Genomic DNA, 21,693 nt, shown 5'->3' with positions numbered 1-21,693 from the left:
GTATCCTTGACTTCCAGCCTAGTGCCAAACAAATGATGAATTCTACATTTTCCTGTAATTAACGTATTAAATAATTAAAACCACTTCTTCTGGTTTTAATCACAGAAAAGATGGAAATCACATTTAAGTCCATACATGTTGGCCTGTGTTCTTGAAGAAGACAGCTGAAGAGTGCACAAAAATAAAATGAACTTTATCATACTTAATATATTCAGGGCAGGCTGAGTACCTTGAATCAAAAAGTGGTATTTCTCCAAAGACAATATAAAATAACATTTTAATGCAGCATAATTTACAACAGTTTTTAATTAACTGCTGAGAGGCAGAAAGCCATTTTCTCAAGCTGCAATTTAAAAGCAATGTAACCGGGATGTCTATCATTACTGGAAGTTACTGAGACCAATTTTTAAACCTAGCAACAGTGTGACATTAGGACTGCAGCTGACCGCATGGGACTCCCACCTGTCCGCCGGATCCTAGACCGGAAGGCCATGGATCAGGAGAAAGCCGATCCCCCAACAGGACCTTGGGTTCTTTCCTAAACCAACCAGCCCCCCTCTAAAATAAGACAAGCTCTTATGACATCATTTAATACTGGTGAAGGAGAATCAATGCCCGACCGTTCGCCTGCGTCCCCCACTTTCTCTGCTCACCATGCTGCTGGAAGCACGACCTTAGTAGTCTGGAAAGCCTGAGCAGAGGTGTGTGGAAAAACGCTCCCCGGTTGTCAAGACGACAAGCCCCGCCCACTTTCGCCCAGAAAAACGGCGCAGATCCTCCCGTACGGGTCTGCGCAGACGCGCTGGGTTCTTTTGGACGGCGCCCCGCCCCTTCCCTGACAGGTTGCCCGCCTCCACGGCTCACCCTGTTTGTGGTTGACGGACGCAGTGGAAGAGGACCGAAGCTTTTACGGCTGTGGCGTGCCGGAAAGCGCGTGAGTGCAGCTGCCGGAGGGGTTTCTGTGTGGGGGCTCCCGGTGTCTGGAGGTGGTGAAGTGTGCCGAGAGAGAGCCGCCGGCTGTAGGAAAGGGTTTCTGAGCGTCTTCTGACGGTCTTTCGCCCTATTTCCCTGAAGCGTGTTGGGCGAATCTTTCTGGGAGGGTTTCCAGAAGGAAAGGGGCCGCCGGCGCGCTTGGGTCAAGTGACAGACACCCGGGTTGGCTGCCTGAGGCACCACAGCTTGGGCCAGGGGGTGACGGGGCTCAATTGGCATTTAGATAAACAGGTAAATAAATTGGCTCCAAGTAGGTTTGTTTTGATATTAATGACCTTCGGATTCTTCTCCCTGAACATGGTTCTGTTTACTTCCTGTGCAAGATATATGCCGTTTTCCCCCTAAGAGCCTCTGTAAACAAGAACTGGAAATGATTTGAAGTAATTCCTGGGTAAAGTACTTCTTACAGATGAAGGTCGCCGAGGCCCAGCAAGCCTCTGTAACTTATTTGCCCAAGGTCACAATTGTAATAACTAGTAGCACAACCTTCAGAAGAATTTCAAATGAAACGCTGGCAACTTAGACCAAACAGAAAACTAGAAGAAATTGATTAAGAAATTAAGTTCCTTCCAAAGCTTAATTGAATTCTGTATGATTTTAGCACAAGACATGAAATACTTTAAAATTATTGGTACCATTTCTCATGTCTGAATTCTAATTTTATAATGTTCTATCCCTTCCAACGTCGTTGATTAAATACAACATCCAAGTTTTCAGAACGATGGGGGATGTCTTTCAGTCCCTAACTCATTTGTTTCTTTACAGAGTACAGAAACTTCCATGACTTCATGCAGGGTTAAGGAGAATCCTCAGGTCTCTGCATTTAAATTGTTCCCCAGTTGTAAACCCAAGGAAACCCATTTCTCCCAAAGGCTAAAATAAACTTAAAATGTCCGAATGTTAACATACAATAATAAAAACTGCCTGAATCATATAGATTAACATATCAAAGAATGGGACAAATTTGCCTTAAGCACATCAACTACTGTTTTGGCTGGGCAAATCCTTTATTATGCATAATTTATAAAAGGAGCAAAAGCTAAACGGACAATTCAGCTAGATCCCTACTTCATGTACACCTCAGTTATTTCCCAACCCTATCCTTAGCATTTTACCTGCATTATCTAAACTAATTTTTTAAAATAGTTTTACTGAGCTATACTTGACATACAATAAAGTATAAATACAATTTGATAAATCTGACACATGTATACACCTATGAAACCGTCACCACAATTACGATAATAAACATATCCATCACCCCCAAACATTTCCTCTTGCCTCTTTTGATCCCTTCCTGGTCTCCAGTTTCTGACTCCGTTCCCAGGCTACTCTTAATTTTCAAGCATTTCAAACATTTCTTTGGTAGCTCCAGACATGCTGAGGGCAATCCAAGTGGTGCAAATTAGCTCTCCAGGTACCAATTTCTGTTTTTTATTAGTTGTTTACGGTTGCATAAGATTTGAGTGGCCTGCACCAAACCTGTTTCCCCATAAGCCCTGTTACTTTTAATATGCTTTTACAAGATGAAAGGTTTTTCAGGAATACATATACACAATCTCAAAGTACTTCCCACAAAATACTGACCTCAAAAGGAAAAAAAGTAACTCTACAGTGGAGAATCCAGACAAACACCACCTACCTAATCATGGGATCAAAATTAACAACCATAATGGAACAAATTGGAATTGTGTTCACCTAATAGGATGCAATGAAATGAACAAACATCATGTCTGTAATATTTTTGCCCAAATTACACAACTGGAATCTAGTCATGAGTTAACATCAAAATGAGACACATTCTACAAAATAAATGGGCAATGTACAATCTCAGACTGGATCTTTTTGCTATAAAGGGCATCTTTAAGACAACTGCCAAAACATGAAGGGGTCGTGGATTGGACAGGTGTGATGTAGCAGTGTTAACTTTCTCATTCTCAAGGTTGTATTGTTCTGTAGGAAAATGTCCTTGTTCATAGGAAATACTCTAAAGCTGTGCTATCCAGTGTGGTAGCAACTAAGTCATTGGTACCTATAAGCACTTCAAAGAATGGCACATTGAAATGATATTTTGAATACAAAAAAATATTCATTTCACATTTTATTTAATATGGACAACTAGAAAATGTAAAATTATATAGGTGGCTCACATTATATTTCTATTGGACAGCTCTGCAAAGTATTCAGTCTGATGGGTCAGCATGTTAGCAACTTCTCAAGTAGTTCAGGAAATGTTATTAGTACTATGTTGCAATCTTTCTGCAAGACTGAAATTATTTCAAAATAAAAATTATGTTAATGATGGACAGAAAAGTCCAATACATTTTTCTTTGTTTTCCAAAAACAGTGAAAAAACGGGAATTAGAGAATTTTAAAGGAGATTGTAAAAAACAGTTTACTTTAGGCCTATCATGTACTAAATGCTTTTGATGTTAGGAGTTTTGATTTAATTCCCACAGTTGTAACAACATTAGGAATTATTTTCTATGTTTAGGTTGTTGTGGTATCTTTAAGGAGCTGCCTCCGTATTTAGCATTAACGAATTAAACATAAAACATAATCTATCCCACTGGATATTTATTGCCTGCTCATGAACCCCTTATGGGTTGTTCTCTTGGTCTCTTCACCACCAGTCTTATTTACCCATCTACCATAATCGTGAACCTGCTTGACTCACACACCCAGTTTCTCCTACCTTTTATTTTAGCCTTTAGGATCACACCCTTCTAGATTTATCAGGCCTCTTCTCAGTGTTCTCCTTACAGATTTGGCCTTGCCTTGAAAGCAGGATAAAAACAATCTTCCTTTCGATAAGGAAACAGGTTCCAAAGGGTTAAGTAACCCACACATTATACAGCTAGGATTCAAATTTAGTTCTAATTCATCCTGCTTTGGTATAAAAGGAGGTACACCTACGTACCTGCCTCTGACAGCCCATTTTCTCTCTCTCATCCTATTTCCCTCATAGGACTTGTCACAATTCATAATTATCTTGTTTGCTTATTATGGCTCCCTCAGGAGATGTTAGCTCTGTGAGAGCAGGTATCTCATCTGACATGTTCAAGCTATATCCCGGTGACTGGAACCTAAGAGCGCTCAAAATATTAATTGGATGGGGAAAAAAAGTTAGCATTTTCCCAATGTGAAAAATCTTGTTTTCTTGAATATAATTGTTATTTTGCAAAAAAAAAAAAAAAAAATTGTTTTTCCTTTTCTTTAGGTCTGCTATGTATAAAAGTGAATATTTTCCATGAAACATAAAAATGGCCAATTCTTTAAGAGGAGAAGTATTGAATCTTTATAAAAATGTAAGTATGTTGCCAGTTTTATAAATGTTATTGTATGACATGGATTGCTTAGAAATATATAATCTTTCTTTTTTAAGCTGCTGTACCTTGGACGAGACTATCCAAAAGGAGCAGACTATTTTAAAAGGCGTCTGAAGAATGTTTTCCTTAAAAACAAAGATGTGAAGGATCCAAAGAAGATCAAGGAACTTATTGGACGGGGTGAATTTGTAATGAAAGAGCTAGAAGCCTTATATTTCCTTAGGAAATATAGAGCTATGAAACAACGGTACTATTCAGATACCAATGAAACTAAGTGATCATTACTATAACTTGACTGAAAATCAATGCCGGCTGTTTACAACAAATATAAAAATCTAACTTAAAATGACAAGACATACATGTCAACTGAAAAATATCTAGGTTGCTTTACTGAACTAAAACAGGTTTCAACTTCTATTCAAACTGAGGGCTTTATCAGCAACCCTTTATGCTCGATTTTTATAATAAAATAGAAACTTAGCTACATAATGTTGCCAACTACCAATTATAAATGAGCACACAATTTTGAATGAAAAGATAATGTTAAGTATTTTTTTAACAACAGATTTTTGCCAATTATTCTTAGCCCATTTCTCAATTTTACCAATGCCACTTAATTCACATTTAACTGGGCAAAGTAATTTCTTGCACATTTATTCCCTTAACTTTTGAAGGAGTATCTTATTTTTTATTTCATTTGGTACATTAGCAAGGTTCACTACAAAAGAAATAGCACCTGGTCATGATTTAAGTGCAGTTATAGAAATAGTTAATATATAGAGTAAGATTACTTCTGATCTTGAAATACCCTGCCAGTGACTGGCATTATATACATACCTATTCAGTACTTCCTTTAGTTTGCTGCTGGCTCCTTTTGGGCCTTAAAACACATCACCTGTTGGGTATCAATTACCTTCTTTGATAAAAAGTAATAAATAATATTATGTTCTTTTGTCATAAAGGCAGATCTGTATTTCTAAATGAGTTAACATGGCAACGGACCTAAACCACAGATGGTCTTAGGTTTAAACCTTTATGTAATGTTCACAGCACCTTGCATAAATAAAGAATATTTCTAACTTACAAGCTGCAAAAAAGATTTACTAATATACTGTAGTGTCTGTGGCTTATAAACTATTTCATATCAGTTGTGAGGCAAATGTTTCAAATTTCTATCAAGAAATACACACTATCATAGTCACCATAACTATTTTTATTACATTACAATAATTAGGAGCAGTACAGTTCATGACAAAAATATTACAAATTTCAGATCACTTCACAGCACATACTCCTATAAACATTTAAAAGTTAATTAAAAGAGTGGTCATTTTTTAAATTTGTTTGATATGACCAACATTCCTAGGTCAGCGCAACCAAATGATGGAAAACAACTAGATCACACTGCATATGTCCCACAAAAAAAAAGCACAATGTACAAAATGTGCATGTTTGTTTACACTATACAAAAATAGTTAAAATACATTCCAGGTAAACATGTTACATTAAGAAATAGTACTAGTAAGAAATTGGCACTCAAAGGAAAAATGCAGAAGTTATTTTCAACATGAAAACACAAGACAGTGGAACTGGAAACTTTTAGATAAAACATTAAATAACCCATTTAGCTGTATGGGGAGGGGGATCCTCTGTCATTGACATTTCTGCAGGTAATAACTTTGTTTTTCCTAAATTCATCCAAATTACCTAGCATCATCCCAAACAGGCACTTAAAACTATTAAACTAAAATAAGTAGTAATCTAGTTATGACTATTTTTAAAGAACTGATGTGAATATATCTTTAGAAATAATTTTCATTTTCTGAAGGAATTTACAGCTACCAGTTATATGCTGCTCACTTTATCAATGCAGATTTCATGCTACCCAATATTAACACAGACGTTAGTAAATCTAAATTCATTTTATGGTAACTGATGGATTTTTAAAATTCGTTAATACATAATTATCAAGAAATTATTATTTTTGACAAATGTAAATGAGTTTTTATTGCCTATAAAAAAACCTGAATGTGTATATATTGTTTAAAAAAAAAATGGCCAGAAGGAAAAAAAATCACGAATACAAATGAGATGAACTTGTGCAAACTGTAACTTAATATGCCTCAAAATTTCTATACGTATTAGGACAAAATTGTGCAATGGTGGCAAAGGTTTTGATAACTTATAAAAATTAGGTTCTAAATTCCTATGCAGTGTGACTCAGTTAAAATGAAACTGAAATAGAAATAGAATTCCTAACTGGGAATGTTCACTCAAATTATACTACATACTTCTGCTATTTTCTTCCACAAACATGTTAATGTCTAAAACTATGTAATTTAGCAACTTTTTTCAACCTCAAGAATGTTTACCTTTAAGGCTGTATTATTAGATAATTATTTACGTTAATCTAGGATTATCTCTACCCTTTTAAAACCTCTACAAAAACAAAGGTTTTGTCAAATCATTCAAAATTCACAAAAATTGCTCAGCTATATCAAAAATTCAATTGTTCTAAAAATCCCCTCACTCAGTTATGCACTGCAATTCTTGAAGTATGGTCATTTCTTTCTTTTGTGTAGAAACAAGAGGAGGTACTATAAGTCTTAACATCCTACCTAAGGTTCCATAAACCTGTTTAGCATAGCATATCAGAAATCATTTTTAATATGTGCTGCCGAAGCGGACATAGAAGAAGTATTACTAATTTTTACACACGTTTCCTTTTCTGTGAATTAGTTCAGGTATTTGTTTATTCGTACCCAGATAAAACTATTCCAAATTCAATATTTCATTTTAAAAGCCTATTGTAATTACTTATACAAGATCAACTAGAATATTACACTTGGACATTTTAATATTATCTGACATACAACTTAATGTGTACTATAACGGTCCCAACAGAATTGCATAATTATGCCAAATAAATAAATATAATTATTTATTCCTTTAAAAGAATGAAGTAAAGTGATTTATATAAAGTAACTTGATTAAAAAGTTTCATTGGAATCAGAGCAAAGTACTCCCGAACTAGATCAAATCCCTTCCTTACAAAACTAAAATATGTATTATGTTATCTCTGGGTCATGTGCCAAATGCCTCATGAAGATATTCTAGACCACTCTGGAATGTAAGCATTTAAGGACAGGGATTATGTCCCTTATACCATAATATCCCCAGTGCCTTGTGTAGTAGGCACTCAAATATTTGTTGAATAATGAACAGTGCTAAAAAGTAAGCCTTATGAATTAAAATTTAAAGTATTTTTCATTTTAAAATTTTAGCTATTAAAACAATGGAATGTATCACTTATTAGGGATAGTCCTACAGCTTATGTAAGGAATTCTTCAGCACTACCTTTATTAAATAATTCTTCCTACTAGAGAGGGTTCTGTCTACTGATAGAAGATGAAAATTCCTACGGAGTCACTAATGACCAGGCAGCAAAGAGATGATGTTCAAAGGATCCAGATTAAATTACTACAGCCGCCAACTGAAAATTATCTATTAGGTCAAATTCCATTATAGTATCTATCAAATTATGTTGAGCCTGTGGAAATAAGATGTAGGGCATTCTAATGTGACCTGATGGGAAGCCCTCAAAGAGGTATCCAAAACAGCAATGAATCTTGAGGTTAGGGGAATGAGAAGTATTAAAAGAAAAAGTATCAAGTCCTTGGGCAGTAAGGGTAGGCAGGCAAGATGACACTAATAAGGGAGTGGAGTCCTGAAACTGAAGAGAGGATATTCAAACATAAACTTCACCTCTTGCACAATTTTGCCTAAGACTGGCACTGAAGATGGTAATAAGTTAAAAGGTTACAGATTGTGCTGAAATTGACAAACAGGTATATTTTTACGTAAACTGAATGTAAATCACATAGTTGAATGCTAGATATAGCCTTGAGATGACTTCTTTTAACATGAAGAAATAGTGATTTGCCCCAAAATGTACTTGTAAAAGTCATAAAACTAGAACCTAAGTCACCTTCTTCCTAATCCAGTGATATTTTCACCTCAACATACCATCTCACTTCAAATATTTTAAAGTAACATTTTAAATACACAGAATCATTTTGTTAATTTAAGTATTATATATACCTAAATATAGACTAGACTTAAAGTGTTTATGAAATGTTACTCTAGACAGTGTCAAGAGAATAGCCAATACTAGAGATTTTGAAGCTTTTTCATTGTTAAAAAAAAAAAATCTTGCCCCACTTCCACACCCAAATCTAATTTAAAATAATTTTTTAAAGTCTAGTGTTTTGTTTTGTTTTTTTAAAGTGATGCTCTGATCTGTCAGCAGAACCACCACACAGTCAGAATGTCTCTTGCTGAGCTAGCCAAACTCCCTCCTAGTCCCCATTTTTGACCAACCAATGCATGGAATCACTGGAAGACCATAGGAATGCGCTCCATACTGTGAAACTCTCAGTGAAGCTCAAAGGTTCACACAGGGCCTGGCCTTCAACCTTGGTCACTTTAATACCTACTGCACTAATTGGCCCAAATAACCTTTAAAATCACTACCAGAATTAAAAGTATTTTTAAAGACTAAAAGTTCAAGAGAAGCTTTAGAGTTAAGAAAAAGCAATCTGACACAGGAAGGCTACATTTAATTCCTATGAGAATTTTTATATGTTAAAATTTTTTCAATTATTACAAACATTTAGTAGCATGTAAATATAGCCCCAAAATGGTTGCCATAATCCTCATTACATACTGGGTCTGCCTTAACAGGAAAAGCTATCCAGAGTATTATAGGAATTTATCGAATGTGGAAAGTAAATGGCCTTTTAATATTTTTCATTACCTTGTATTTTTTTCCATTTTTTCCCTTTTTATAGAAAAAATATAATATTTTGGGGAGCATGACTATGACAAATAGCAGTGGAAAGAGGAAGAAAACCTCTGTTAATAGTTAACTTTACATTCATTAAGGGTGATTGAAACTAGAGACTATGATTCCTATAAGACGAAGCTACAAGAGAAGCCCAGAAATTCATGTTCCCTCAATGTTTCGGTAAAACCAATCATGAAATCTCAACTGAAATCTCAACTTTAATTATAATTAGTAATTAATCCATGTATGTGAGTAGATAAAACACAGAACTGGGATGATTCAAAACTTCATTAATTTGTTTCACACCAAAGTTCACAATTGGTAAGAAAAATAGGAAGTAATAAACTGCATGCACCAAAAACCCCAAGACAGAAATCTCAGGTATTCAGTTTCTTTTTCACAGGCATTGCTAGTTAAAAAACCAAAACTCAGGGAATACTGGCACTTAGAGGAAAAAGGTTTCCACTGTCATTTTAAAATAAGCATTCAAGATAAAAGCTAACAGTTTGGATGGAGCAGAAAGAAAATTAGGTAATGCTAAAACGAATGCTAATAATTTAGTGTAATGTACAAAAATTATCACTTTTACTTAAGTATGCCTTAAGAAAAAAGTACAAATTGTATTTACATAATTATACACTTTGTCTTTGACTTCTTTTTCTTCTTTTTACCATCTTTGCTCATCTTTTCTTTATGTTTTCGAATTTCTCGAACTAATGTATAGAAGGCATCATCAACACCCTGAAATACATAAGCATTGAAATGTGAATATATATGGTTTGAAGTATACAAATAACAAAAAGGATACATTACTAATGGAAACATAAAATAAGGACACTTTACCTTATCAGTCGCCAAAATCCAAATGCATATGTGTGTGAATATGTATGTACACTTAATTATCCCTGAGCTTCTGGACATTAGATATAAGCCATGTAAGTATATACTATTTTCATAAATATTCACAGTAACAATATTTGAGCTTGAGTTCAATACTTATTTAAATCTAATTTAAAATTAGATTCAAATAATTACCAAGAAGTAAATAATATTTGAATACACTTTGTCTTCAAATAATATATATTAAAGCATTAGTTTCAATTCACATACTTATATAAGCAAGAAATTTAAAGGGACCTCAACACGACACTACTCTGAAAAATGTCATACTCAATACTCTGATTTATGGAGAAATGAGTTATATAATTTAAATAGTGTTATACTTTACCAACCTGGAGATTCTATTTTATTTATTATTTAGTTTATATACTGGTTAGTATATTAAGTATATCTTTAAATAAATAAATTTCCATTTGGTCATTTTGACCTACATCTTTTTGTGATCAAAGCAAGGTATCTAAATCAGTAATGGTTGAAAATGATTACAAGTCAGAATAATTTTCAACCTAATAACATGAAAAGTGACGCTGTGAATATGATAGCAGGAGAGAACTGAAATACTAAAATAAAAAAGCTCTATACATAAGTCAATTCTTGTCATTTCCCCATTCAAGAGCAAATTAAATGTAAAAGCAAAATAAAAACAAAGAAAAATATGCACCTCCATGTATTTCAAAATCTGTACAACTGAGAGGAACTTTAAAAAAAACCTGTTAACATAATGATGCTTTCAATACTAGACACTAGAGGGAGTCTTAGGAACAAATATCTAACAAAGTTATATATATTAAATCACTTTAAGAACAAAGTTGGGTTTTTACTAATTTTAACCACCTCTATTAAATAGTTACATAAACACATTCATTAAGTTATCTTGAAAATAATTTAAAGTATAAAGTGATATGATTTCTCCTTTACTGCATTCCTAAAATCTACCATTAATATTTCAAAATAACAACAAAATTAATTCAAGGCATTTCCACTCAAGTTACATTTATCTAATTTTCACAACAGATCTTAAATTCAGAAAAGTATTGCTAATATTTTTAAAGAGGTGAACAGAGTAGGAATGAGAGGCTTGCTCACATTTACACAAATAGGATAAAAACTAGTACTATTGATTTGAACACTAGTGGATAAAACTCCCCAAGAAAACCCCCAAACTGCGCTCATTGATGCTCTCCACTTTCTGATATCATTACTGATATGGTATATGCTTTTGTTTCATCCAAAGGAGAGAAGGAAAGTGATAATTTATCAGGAATATAATCAGGGTTTTATATACCTAAACCTTCATGCTAATCATCTTAACAAAGAGCAAAATACTTCGAATGATATAATTTTGTACTTCACCAACCTTTGACTAATTTATAATCATAAACCCTTAAAATGAGATAGAATATTTAAAAAAGGATCTAATCAAACACTTATATAATCTACTCCATTTCAACTTTTATAATGAAGAAAAAAATGTCAATGGTACTAAAACAGGGAAGCAGATAAAAACCCATGCAATGGATATAAAAACATAAGGTAAAAGCAATACACAGGTATTTAGGAGAAAATGAAAAAAGTGAATTTGTTAACATTACCTTCTTCTAAGATTATAACAAATACTTTAGATTCATATTGCACTGAACTCTCCTTTCTATGTAATCTAACTAAGATAATTTCCATGATTAGGGAAATGTTACAATTAAAATAGGGCAGTAAATTCCCTTTTTTAAAAATATGGGAACCAGTCATTCTCAAATATAATTATTTTGTTTAAACTCATCCATTTTAGGACTAAAAAAATCTAATTTGTATCTATCACTGTCAAATTAATTTTATAAAAATATTTTATTTAAAATGTTATTACCAAGTACACGTTTTTCTTTATGTAAATGCCATCCATGTCCAGTGAAAAAACAAGGATTCATTCAGTTCAACATTCCCAACAATTATTTGACATTCACACTACACCATCACAAAAATTTAGTTTCCACAAATTAAGAATTTTAGAAAAGTATATGCTTCCACCTTTGTTTTAAACAAAAATTAAACATAAAACTTATTTTTAAAATTAAATTTAATCACAAACTTGGCCATGGCTACTGTATTTTAAGAAGTTTAACTTTTCAAATGTTAAATTTTACCACACCTTCTAAATTAAGATATTGCTTTACACAATGATACTGAAAAAATATTAAGCATTCATAAATCTCAATAAAAATTAATGCTAGTTATGGCTTTTTGTTCTTCTGGGTTCAGTAGGTTAATATTAGACCATATAATATCTTTTGGGGCTGAGTCTACTATCGGATATATATTTTACTTTTGGGAAATTAAATTATTTCAGATCTTAAATTTACATAATACTAAAATGGAATACTGCCATTTGCGACAATATGGATGGATTTTGAGAATATTATGCTAAAGTGAAATAAGTCAGACAGAAAAAGTCAAGAATCATCTGATTTCACTTATATGTGGGATATAAAACTAAAAGCAAAAAACAAGACAAAAAATCACAGACACAACAGTATGATAGTTATCAGAGGGGACGTGGGTGGGGAAGTAAAAGGGTAAAGGGGGTCAAAATATATGGTGACAAGAGATTTGACTTTGAGTGGTGAACACACACACACACACACACACACACACACACACACACTACCAACCTTTAGTTTAATCAGCACAAAAAATAATATACTATAATTTTATTTAATGTTCTTGCAGAACTTTACAAACTATGCATCAAAATCTTAAGCTTTGGTGTATACTTTATGGCATCTATTGAGTGAAATATTTTCTGAGCAAGACCAAGTTTAATAATTTAATTATTAAGAAATTCCACTCAATAAATCCAACTGGGCAGCTACTATGTGCCAGGAACCTCGTTAGCCTATGGCCATGCAAAGATTAAAAATATGATTCTAGCTAAGATTCTACTGTATAGGGATCAAACATAAGAGGTTATTTCAATTTAACATGGTAAGCGTGTAAAAGCTAAGAACATTATACTGCGTAATACACAGAAAAGGGCATTACACTCATTCTAAGGGTTTAGAGAATAGGAGAGTAGAGGATTGTTGATTGAGTGTTAACTAATTAATAAGACTAGGGGATAAGAATATTGGTCTTCCAAACAAAAGCAATAGCCATTCTAAAGAGAAGAAAAAACATGGTTTTCATTTACATAAGGACAAAAAAAACTCAAGCAAGCAGTTTTTAGAGGTAAGGCCAAAGGCTGAAGGAATAGAAAGATATTAAGAATCATATATAACGTTCTATGAAATGAGATTTTATTCCACAGTCAGTGACTTGATTTAAAGAAGAGAATGATGTTTCTTTTATCCCTCTGGTTGCACTGTGAATGAAAGCGGCAACATGTAAACCAAATAAGAGGTTGTGACAGTCCCAGCAAGAAATGAAAGGGGCCTAAACTAATGATGTGGTAAAAGTCTGAACGTAGCATATAGGAATTTATGGTTGCCTCCAAATGGAAATGAAAAAGAAGGATGCAGGAGTCATCCCAAAACTCTCCGGTTTCTCAATTGGGTAAAAGTGATTTTGAAACCACTGAGTTAGAGAACACAGGCAGAGTTAAGAATGTGTTTGTGAAATGTCCAAAAGAAAAGAGTATATTGTAAGAGTGGCCCTTTCTTATTTTTTCTCTTTAGAGCCTATGACGAATGTAGTCTTCTATAGCCATCAAAACTGCCTCAATTGTAATTAATACCCATTATATTGAAAATAAAAATGTACAAATTATGTAAATAAACTATAGGTTTCTTTCTTTATTTTTTTTTTAAAAAAGGAAAGACATATATGTTTTACTTTAAATTTTGCCTGGATTTTTTTTTAAGGTTTTTGTTTCTTTGTTTGTTTTTTACCACTTATTCCTCATCGCCTTCTCACCCCTCCCCCCAAGCCCACCCTCTCATCCCTTCTGGGGTTTAGCTTTTAATAATTCAAATTAGAATCCCACACCTAGGTAGTTCTAAAGTAGTTGCTACTTCGTTACCTTTGAAAGACATCAGCTTTTGGCCAAAGTTAATATGCCGAACTTACCAGATTACATTACAATGCATTTTTTAATTTTCACACAGCCAGGAGTCTTTTCTTCTTTGCTGATTTTTTTCAATCTGTATTGTCGGATCTCTCTCACCAATGTATAAAAAGCATCCTCCACTCTCTGCATCGTAAAACACAACTTCTTTAAAGTTTGTTTCATTGGTAATAGTAATTTATTGGGATAGCCATGTGTGGGAAGTTTGAAATTATGAGCTTTACTTGAGAATTTCTTTTTAAAACAGACATCAGATTGTTTGCATAAAAAGGGGATGCAGTTTTAAAATATGGCTTGAATCCTGGTTTGTTCTTTAAAGTCAATTTTGTTTTATAATCGAATTAGAATTTTTAAAAAATTATAAATTAGTAACTAGGGGAGATTATTAAAAACCTGAGTACATGTATAAGTACCTGTGTATCAATTAAAGTAATCGTTTTGGTTTGCTGGTCATGGGATTAATCAAAATCTAAATTGAAGTTAAATTTAAATTATTTCTTTGACTTAGGGAAAATAAGTGATTTATGTACCACTAATCTCCACCGCTCCTACTCCAACCCTGCATAAGGAGTAAGGAGAAAAAATGGTACAAAAGGGGTTGTAACCTTTGTTTTAAAAAACACATACAATCCCCCAAAATAAAGTCAGGTCAAGAGATTGGAATCTCGAATTCTACCTTTAATTACAACACTGCCTAGTCCATCTCTAGGGTCAACAAGTGGAGCTGGGACTGGGTCTTCTGTGGGTGGATTAACTACATTTAAATAAAAATGCTAAATCAAGGCTGTTTATCATAATATGAAAACATTAATTGTTAAAAATATACCCACAAGAACTGTAGCAATGCATTTTGTATTTTTATTACGAGTCTTAAAAATAATTTTTAGAACAGTATCCAATTATACTGGCCTCATATCTATACTAATTTAAATATTCTAAACAGACAAAAGGGACTTCTCTTGTTTAAGGTTATGGAAAGAAAGCTATGAACAATCAATCATATATGGCCATATGGAGATCAACAGTTTCTAATGTCTTTTCCAGTCCAGAAAATTAGGCAGTAGCCAAAGGGGAAAAAGTATTTAATTGTCCACAAAAACATACCACCAAATTAATATGTAAATATTAATTTACATATAGTGCAAATTAACTTAAAAGATGAAATATTTATGTTCGTTTTTCTCAAAGAAAGATGTGTTTAGGAAAGCTAGTATATTTTATTGCACATTTAACTTAATCTGTTTATTTTAATTTTAAGAATAAATTACTCATATGGATACTGGAATATTTTAACCTGCTAGTATGGGTAGTAACATCAGTCTTTCTATAAACCAAATGTGACCAAATGGACTCAGCATCTAAAAAGCTAATACATATCAAATGTATGATTTTTAGTTTTAAATTCAATTGGGCACAAAGAATCAAACATTTCATTATTAACTGAAGTAAGCCAACAGCTAAGGCTTAATTTCTGTATGCAGACATCATTGCATATCCACTGCTTATAATAGTTAAAGGGAAAAAAGGCACTTCAATTCTTTAGGGTATATTAATATTTACAAATCTCAAGAATATATTAAGAGCTGCTTCAGTAGAGTTTGGCAATTTACCATTAAAGTAAAACTTTAATTTAAAATTCATAAAATTAAGTTTCAGGTAAGAAGTAGGCATTTAAATATGCTGATTATATATTAAAATGCACATTTCAAGTTATTTATACCACTCAGCAATATATTTCTATTCAGCCCTCTAATATAAAAATCCCTATAGCTCAAGAAAATTTGTATCTTATTTTTAATGGGATCGATTTGATCAACTAGTTAGCTAACTACAAAATAAATATTTCCAACCATTTTCTGAAAGCATTAAAAATGCTGGTACATTAAATTAGATAACCACTTTTACCTGTATATAAAATTTTTAATATATTTACCATTCATTCTCAAGAGAGGATTTATTTTTATTCACAAGTCCTTGAAAAAAATGATATATTAGAAAGTCTCATTATTAAGATAAATAATTTAAGACATTAAAATGACTTGTAAAGCATGTAAAATGTAAAGCTTGAGATGGCATTTAAGATATTTTCCCAAGATTCTCTTTCAATTTGAAAATCAATGCAAGAATATATATATATAAACAAACCAGGTCAAAGCTCATATTTTTTAAGAATGTAAACTTTCATTCCTGTTTTTAAAAAGTTACAAGGTCAACGTAGAAATACTAAAACATGCTATCAGAGGAGAAAAACAGGGTTTTGATCCTCTAATTTAGGAGAAGCAAATTTTGATTTTAACATTTCTAAAATCAGTTTAGGATGAGTGTGTCTACTTTTTAAGTGTGCACATCCCCATCACCAATATCAGAATATGTGATTTTTGTTTCCAGCAATGCAGAGAGAGAATTGGAAGCCAATAATTAAAAAGAAGAGATTACTACCCACCACCAAGATATTCAGTATTTGGACCTCAGTGGTTAAGATAATTAACAACACCAAGAAACAGTTATTCCAGAGTGACTTTTTTCATTTATTTTTACTAACAGGAAATTTAAGATTTTCAAGAATCAGTTATTTATCATATTTTCTCAGATTTAAATATTTATTTCTTGATAGTATACTTTAAGGTCATACTGCCATCAAGAGAATATTATTTACCCTTGTGTGCACCTTAAACCACTGGCACTGATACAGAACACTGGTTTCATATTCCAAAGTTTTTAAGTAATTTTTAAATATAAAATGTAGCTGAAATGTAGTTAATATCCAATTGTGGCTAGTCACTAAGCTCATAACTGGCACTTGATGATTTATTTTTGAGAATATGGCTTATTGCCACATATACTCATTTTCAAATGTCATTTATTAAACTTTAAGATCTGAAAGTATTTATATAGGAACAAAGGTGCACAAGTGTATACATGTAAATTTTTTTTAAATCAAGAAATCTAACAATATTTTTAGCTTAGCTATTATTGGAAAACATACTTGTGAGATGAAGGAAATAGAGCACTCCACATTAGAGAAAGAACTGTTAACAAATAGTATCATTCCATATCCTGGGGCCTACAATGCTTTCACTAAGAGATTTCATTTTAAACAAGTTATTTATTTCTATTGAATGCTTATCATCTGCAAAAATTCTTGCAAACTCAAGGAAATAACACTTCAAATACCCTAGTGTTTCAATAACACTAGCCTTCTTGGGGTTGAGTGCAGGGAGGAACAAGATGTATTCTAAAAAGCAACTTTACATTACTTAATTTCTCAAGGTACCTTGCCAAACTATAGCCCATCTCAGGTATTACCGAAATGCAGCAATACCCACTAACTGGGAGGCTAGGTATGGTACAAAACAGGTATTCAGAAACTGTTCTATTTTTAACTCATAAAAAGCTAAAATTCAAAACATTGATTGCATGTACACAAACTCAACTACTATTATACAGAAATATAGCACATAAGGTTTGCTTTGTTAAAACTATTTGATTGGAGGCTTTCTTTAATGGAGGTTTTCTAACTAATTTTAAGTATCTAACACATTAACAACAAAAACAAGGAAATTAATCACTTAACAATTTTTCAGTTCATAAGCTAATTTTTACATTATGCTCATATCGAGACCTCCAGAAAGCAAAAAAGCTAAATCAGGAGCAGCAGATAGGCTGAGAATTCTGCTTCTGTTATCCACTTTACTGAATCTCCCTCCCCACTTTTGATTTTAGCAGACTGAAAAACACAGCCGATTACCATGGTGTCAATGTTTTGGTTTCAACAGTCTTTGCCAACACTGCCATGCATTCCCAAAGACAACAGGAAAATCTGGCAATTACTAAGTAAACTAGGTAGCAGTCTTCATACACTAGGAACACAGGACCACATGCAGGATACTAGCAGAAAATAAAAATTAATTTGGCCTTTCAGATGTGGACTAAAATGACTGAGGAAAATATAATTCATTATATTCTTTAAAGTTGGTAAAAAGTACTATATTAAATTCCTTTTTTTTCTCTATTTCCCTTTCACAGAATAGATAAGTTCTACTTTTTATTTACTAATGTTAGCCTGTAAAGTCAAAAGTCTGCTCTAACTTCTAGTGTCTAATCAAACAATATAGTTCCTCAGAGAATCAGGCGTCAGTACCACTACAACCAGAAGGCCAAATGCTGCCACAGCCTATTCTACACTAAGAATGATTTTTGCATTTTTAAAAGGATTATGGGGGGGGGGGGAGGGGAGGGGAGATACTGCTTGTGGCTCATAAACCTTAAAATAATATCTGGCCCTTAACAGAAATAGTTTGCCAGCCCCTGACTTACATCTATGAGAAATTCTAAATGAATGTCCTGTTCCTACTAACTTGAATATAATTCTTTTTGGTGTTTGTGTTTTAGTTTCATGCTTAAGACCAAAACTTTGGGCATGAAACAAGCAACAACAAGAATATGCATACTTATTTTGTTCAAATAACAAATAAATAATAGATGAGTAACAAAATAAAATACTCTGTAGAAAACAGAGCTTTAGATTTTCACAAAAACTGGTGATGTAAAATTTATGAAAATTTACATATTTCACTTTATAATCTCCACAATCAGTACTTGGAATAGCTCTTTAAAGTCTTTCTAAAGCATGCAAATATCAAATTAATTTCAACAGAGGAAGATGAATAAACTTTTGAAAGGCAAATCAACAAGTCCATGTAATAAAAAGAAATCAAAGATCAGAAACTATCTAAGTTACAGTTAAGCAACATAAATTACATAAAGGTATCAATAAAACAGTATATAAGAAAAGGTGAGCACTAGAAGGTTAAGAAATGAAGTATTCCTTTTAATATTCTGTATTTTAATTACATGATCCACATAAATGTCTACAAAGCATATTTACGTTAATCTACTTCCATATTATACATATTACATACATCTTCCCCACGTTTCCCCAAAAAACAGTATAAACTTTAAAAATCTACTTTAAAAGGAAACCAGGTAGTTTTCTGATTATGAATCCTGTGGCATTTTAAAGCATTAACATCAAACACTAAGAATCAACTAGTACTGAGAGAGGAACTACTGAACAAGGATGACAAAGCTATTTTAAGCTCTTATCAAATGAGGAGGGAGGGGGGCAACACTGTGAGAATAACAAACTCCCTTTTACTGTCTTTTATCGCCTTTCTGTTCCAATTGTGACCCATGTACCAAAATCAGCATTACCTGAAAGCTGGTTAGAAGCACAGAATCACAGGTCTCAAACTAAACCAACTGAATTAGAATCTGGATTTAAATAAGCAGCTCAGTTCATTCATGGGCATATTAAAGTATGAGAAGCACTGCTCTATTTGCAATCCTTTACGACATTAGGCAAAGTCTCCTAGGTTTTTTCCTTTCTTTATAAAATGTAAACTAAGATCATAACCAGTTTAAAAAAGTATCTTTTAAATAAAAGTTACAAATAATGCAATTTAAGAAAACGTTATTGTTATAATCTAGGTAGCAGGTTTGCAAATGTTTTTGATAAAATTTCTTCTATTTTATATTGGAAAATTTTGATAAAATGTTCAGAGAAAAAGTTTTAAATATCATAATCATGTTTTCTGAGTATCCACTCTCTAAGGAAAATCAAGTAATCTGGTCAAGAGGAGACCAGTAAAAAAGACAGAAACCAAACCTCTTCCCAGACTTTGAGACCTAGGAATGGATTTAAATGAAATCTTAATTCCTCCAAAATAAAGTGTTATGTATCAAGTCTTTCTTTAACCTATAGATCAGGCTTTAGAATGAGATATTTGTACTGTGGTCGCACTATTTCAGCTTTTAATCCCAACACAAAGCCTTAAAATAAAATTTTCTCACTGTGTACCATATTTGTATGACTAGGAAGCTATACATTTCCGCTAGGGAAATAGACATATATACAGCTGAATAATGGTTTACCTTTAAATTTTTACCCCTTTACAAAATTCAATGAACATTCTAGAGTACTTTTTTGTAAATTTAACTATGTAATGAGTTCATCCATTTCCTTACCTGCTAGCATTAGTTTTCTGAGCTCACAGGTACATGTAACCAAACAAAGCCCAAAACAAACATTCACCTTTTATGGAACATAAATTAATCAATTTGATATATGAAAATTATATTTCATAATATCCTTATTATTCCTTTCTAGGATTTTTTTTCTATATGTTAAATTCTTATTTCATACAACTAGGTTAAATAATATCAACTGTAATTATTTTATTTTACTTACAGAAAAAGTTATTTTTAAAATGCAAGTAATTTTTGAAACAAAATTCTGGGCAACCTGGCATTAATTTTGAAAGAATTACACATTAAATGAATTTCTATTTACTTTCTAAATATTCTCTTGCTTTAATAAAAAACTATCTCCAAAAATAAATATATCCTTTAAAAAAATTCTACCAAGTAAAACTCTTCAAATGCAAAAAAAAAAAAATCTAATCTAGAAACATATGACATAATATTCTTAAAAGCACTTCTAAAATAGGAAACTCAATATTTAATCCCTGGTCTTTCACTTTATAAATTTAACAGCAAAAAAAAAAAAAAAAAAAATCCCCACATTTCTTGAATTGTGAATGTGAGATGTTATGAGTTGAAGAGAATGTTCAATGTGGAAAGAAACCAAAGCCAAAAGTAATACCATGGACAAAGGATTAAGAAGAGCTGCCCTTTTATATCCTTAAAGGAACATTTACCAAATAAATATTGCTTTACTAACTGTTTTAGTATCATGGAAAGAAAAACTGATAAATTATGTTAAACAGTATGTACATTTATTTATTAACGTTCTTCCCCTCCTGCCCTCCAAATGATGTTATTAGAATATACATTAGTAAATTATGATTAATGATTAAAATCACTTGATATAGTTTGCAGAGGACAGATTTGTATTTATTATAATTTTACCTACCTGTCTTGTCTTTGCTGATGTTTCAATAAAAGGAATTCCGTAACTTCTTGCTAAGTCCTGAGCCTGTTTTGTATCTACTGTTCTAGAAGGCAAATCACATTTATTTCCTACTAGGACCATAGGTACATCTTCAGAGTCTTTAACTCTTTTTATTTGTTCTCTGGGGAGGAAAAAAAAAGTTACAGCAGAGGCATCAGTAACAAAAATATTTCAAAAACTGTATACAATGTTCTCATAAAATATGGCTGAAAGACTTTTATGTATTCTTAGCTCCCTTCACACCAAATTCTTCTTGCTTCTCCTTCCCATTATTTTTTTTCTCCATCTTAAAATAGAGAATATCTATGTCTCTTAAAAGATCAAATACTTAGAAATATACTAAAATTAAAATCTAAGAGGTTCATATGCAGGTAGGTCACATGATAAACAGAAAATATTGAAAAATTCTAGGCTAAAGAAGTGCCATGCCTAATTTTTAAAATTATAAATATGTATGTACAGACTTTAAAATGTTTTTATAAAAACATTAATTACAACATTAACATAATCTTCACATTCCTTAAGAAAGTGCCAAGTGGAAAGATTTTGATTTCTATGTGTATAACGCTGATGTTACTACACTGTTTATTCTGAAAAA

The 21,693-nt window shown here is 32.3% G+C and overlaps 3 protein-coding genes across 8 annotated transcripts in view; 1 reads left to right on the top strand and 2 right to left on the bottom strand.

Annotated features, from left to right (window-relative positions):
* CFAP94 (cilia and flagella associated protein 94) overlaps window positions 1-4,187 on the bottom strand; it is a 54,809-nt gene extending 50,622 nt beyond the window's left edge. For 2 of the 4 annotated variants that reach the window (XM_016119225.2, XM_036236850.1), the window contains exon 1: window positions 584-4,187. Coding sequence is in view for 2 of the 4 variants with exons in the window: in XM_016119222.2 (XP_015974708.2) it covers window positions 654-656 (3 nt within the window). In the remaining 2 variants the exon portion in view is untranslated. The remainder of the gene's footprint in view (window positions 1-583) is intronic. The other 2 variants (XM_016119222.2, XM_016119223.2) reach the window with 1 other exon arrangement.
* Window positions 4,188-4,256: 69 nt separating this feature from the next.
* Window positions 4,257-10,144, top strand: ETFRF1 (electron transfer flavoprotein regulatory factor 1). The gene is made up of 2 exons (XM_016119230.2): window positions 4,257-4,301; window positions 4,379-10,144. The coding sequence occupies exons 1-2, from the start codon at window positions 4,257-4,259 to the stop codon at window positions 4,598-4,600; spliced, it is 267 nt and encodes an 88-aa protein (XP_015974716.1). The 3' UTR covers window positions 4,601-10,144.
* KRAS (KRAS proto-oncogene, GTPase) overlaps window positions 5,520-21,693 on the bottom strand; it is a 35,473-nt gene continuing 19,299 nt past the window's right edge. For 2 of the 3 annotated variants that reach the window (XM_036236851.1, XM_016119227.2), the window contains exons 4-6: window positions 21,057-21,216; window positions 14,125-14,248; window positions 9,808-9,909 (exon numbers count right to left, since the gene is read on the bottom strand). In XM_036236851.1, the coding sequence (XP_036092744.1) occupies window positions 14,129-14,248; window positions 21,057-21,216 (280 nt within the window). In that variant the 3' untranslated portion in view covers window positions 9,808-9,909; window positions 14,125-14,128. Of the gene's footprint in view, window positions 9,910-14,124; window positions 14,249-21,056; window positions 21,217-21,693 lie in introns of all 3 variants that reach the window. The other variant, XM_016119228.2, reaches the window with a different exon arrangement.

The sequence above is a fragment of the Rousettus aegyptiacus genome, unplaced genomic scaffold (genome assembly GCF_014176215.1).
Source record: "Rousettus aegyptiacus isolate mRouAeg1 unplaced genomic scaffold, mRouAeg1.p scaffold_m13_p_2, whole genome shotgun sequence".
Taxonomy (NCBI): Eukaryota; Metazoa; Chordata; class Mammalia; order Chiroptera; family Pteropodidae; genus Rousettus; species Rousettus aegyptiacus.
The sequence above is the reverse complement of the archived record's forward strand: the minus strand, read 5'-3'. Positions and strand labels throughout refer to the sequence as shown.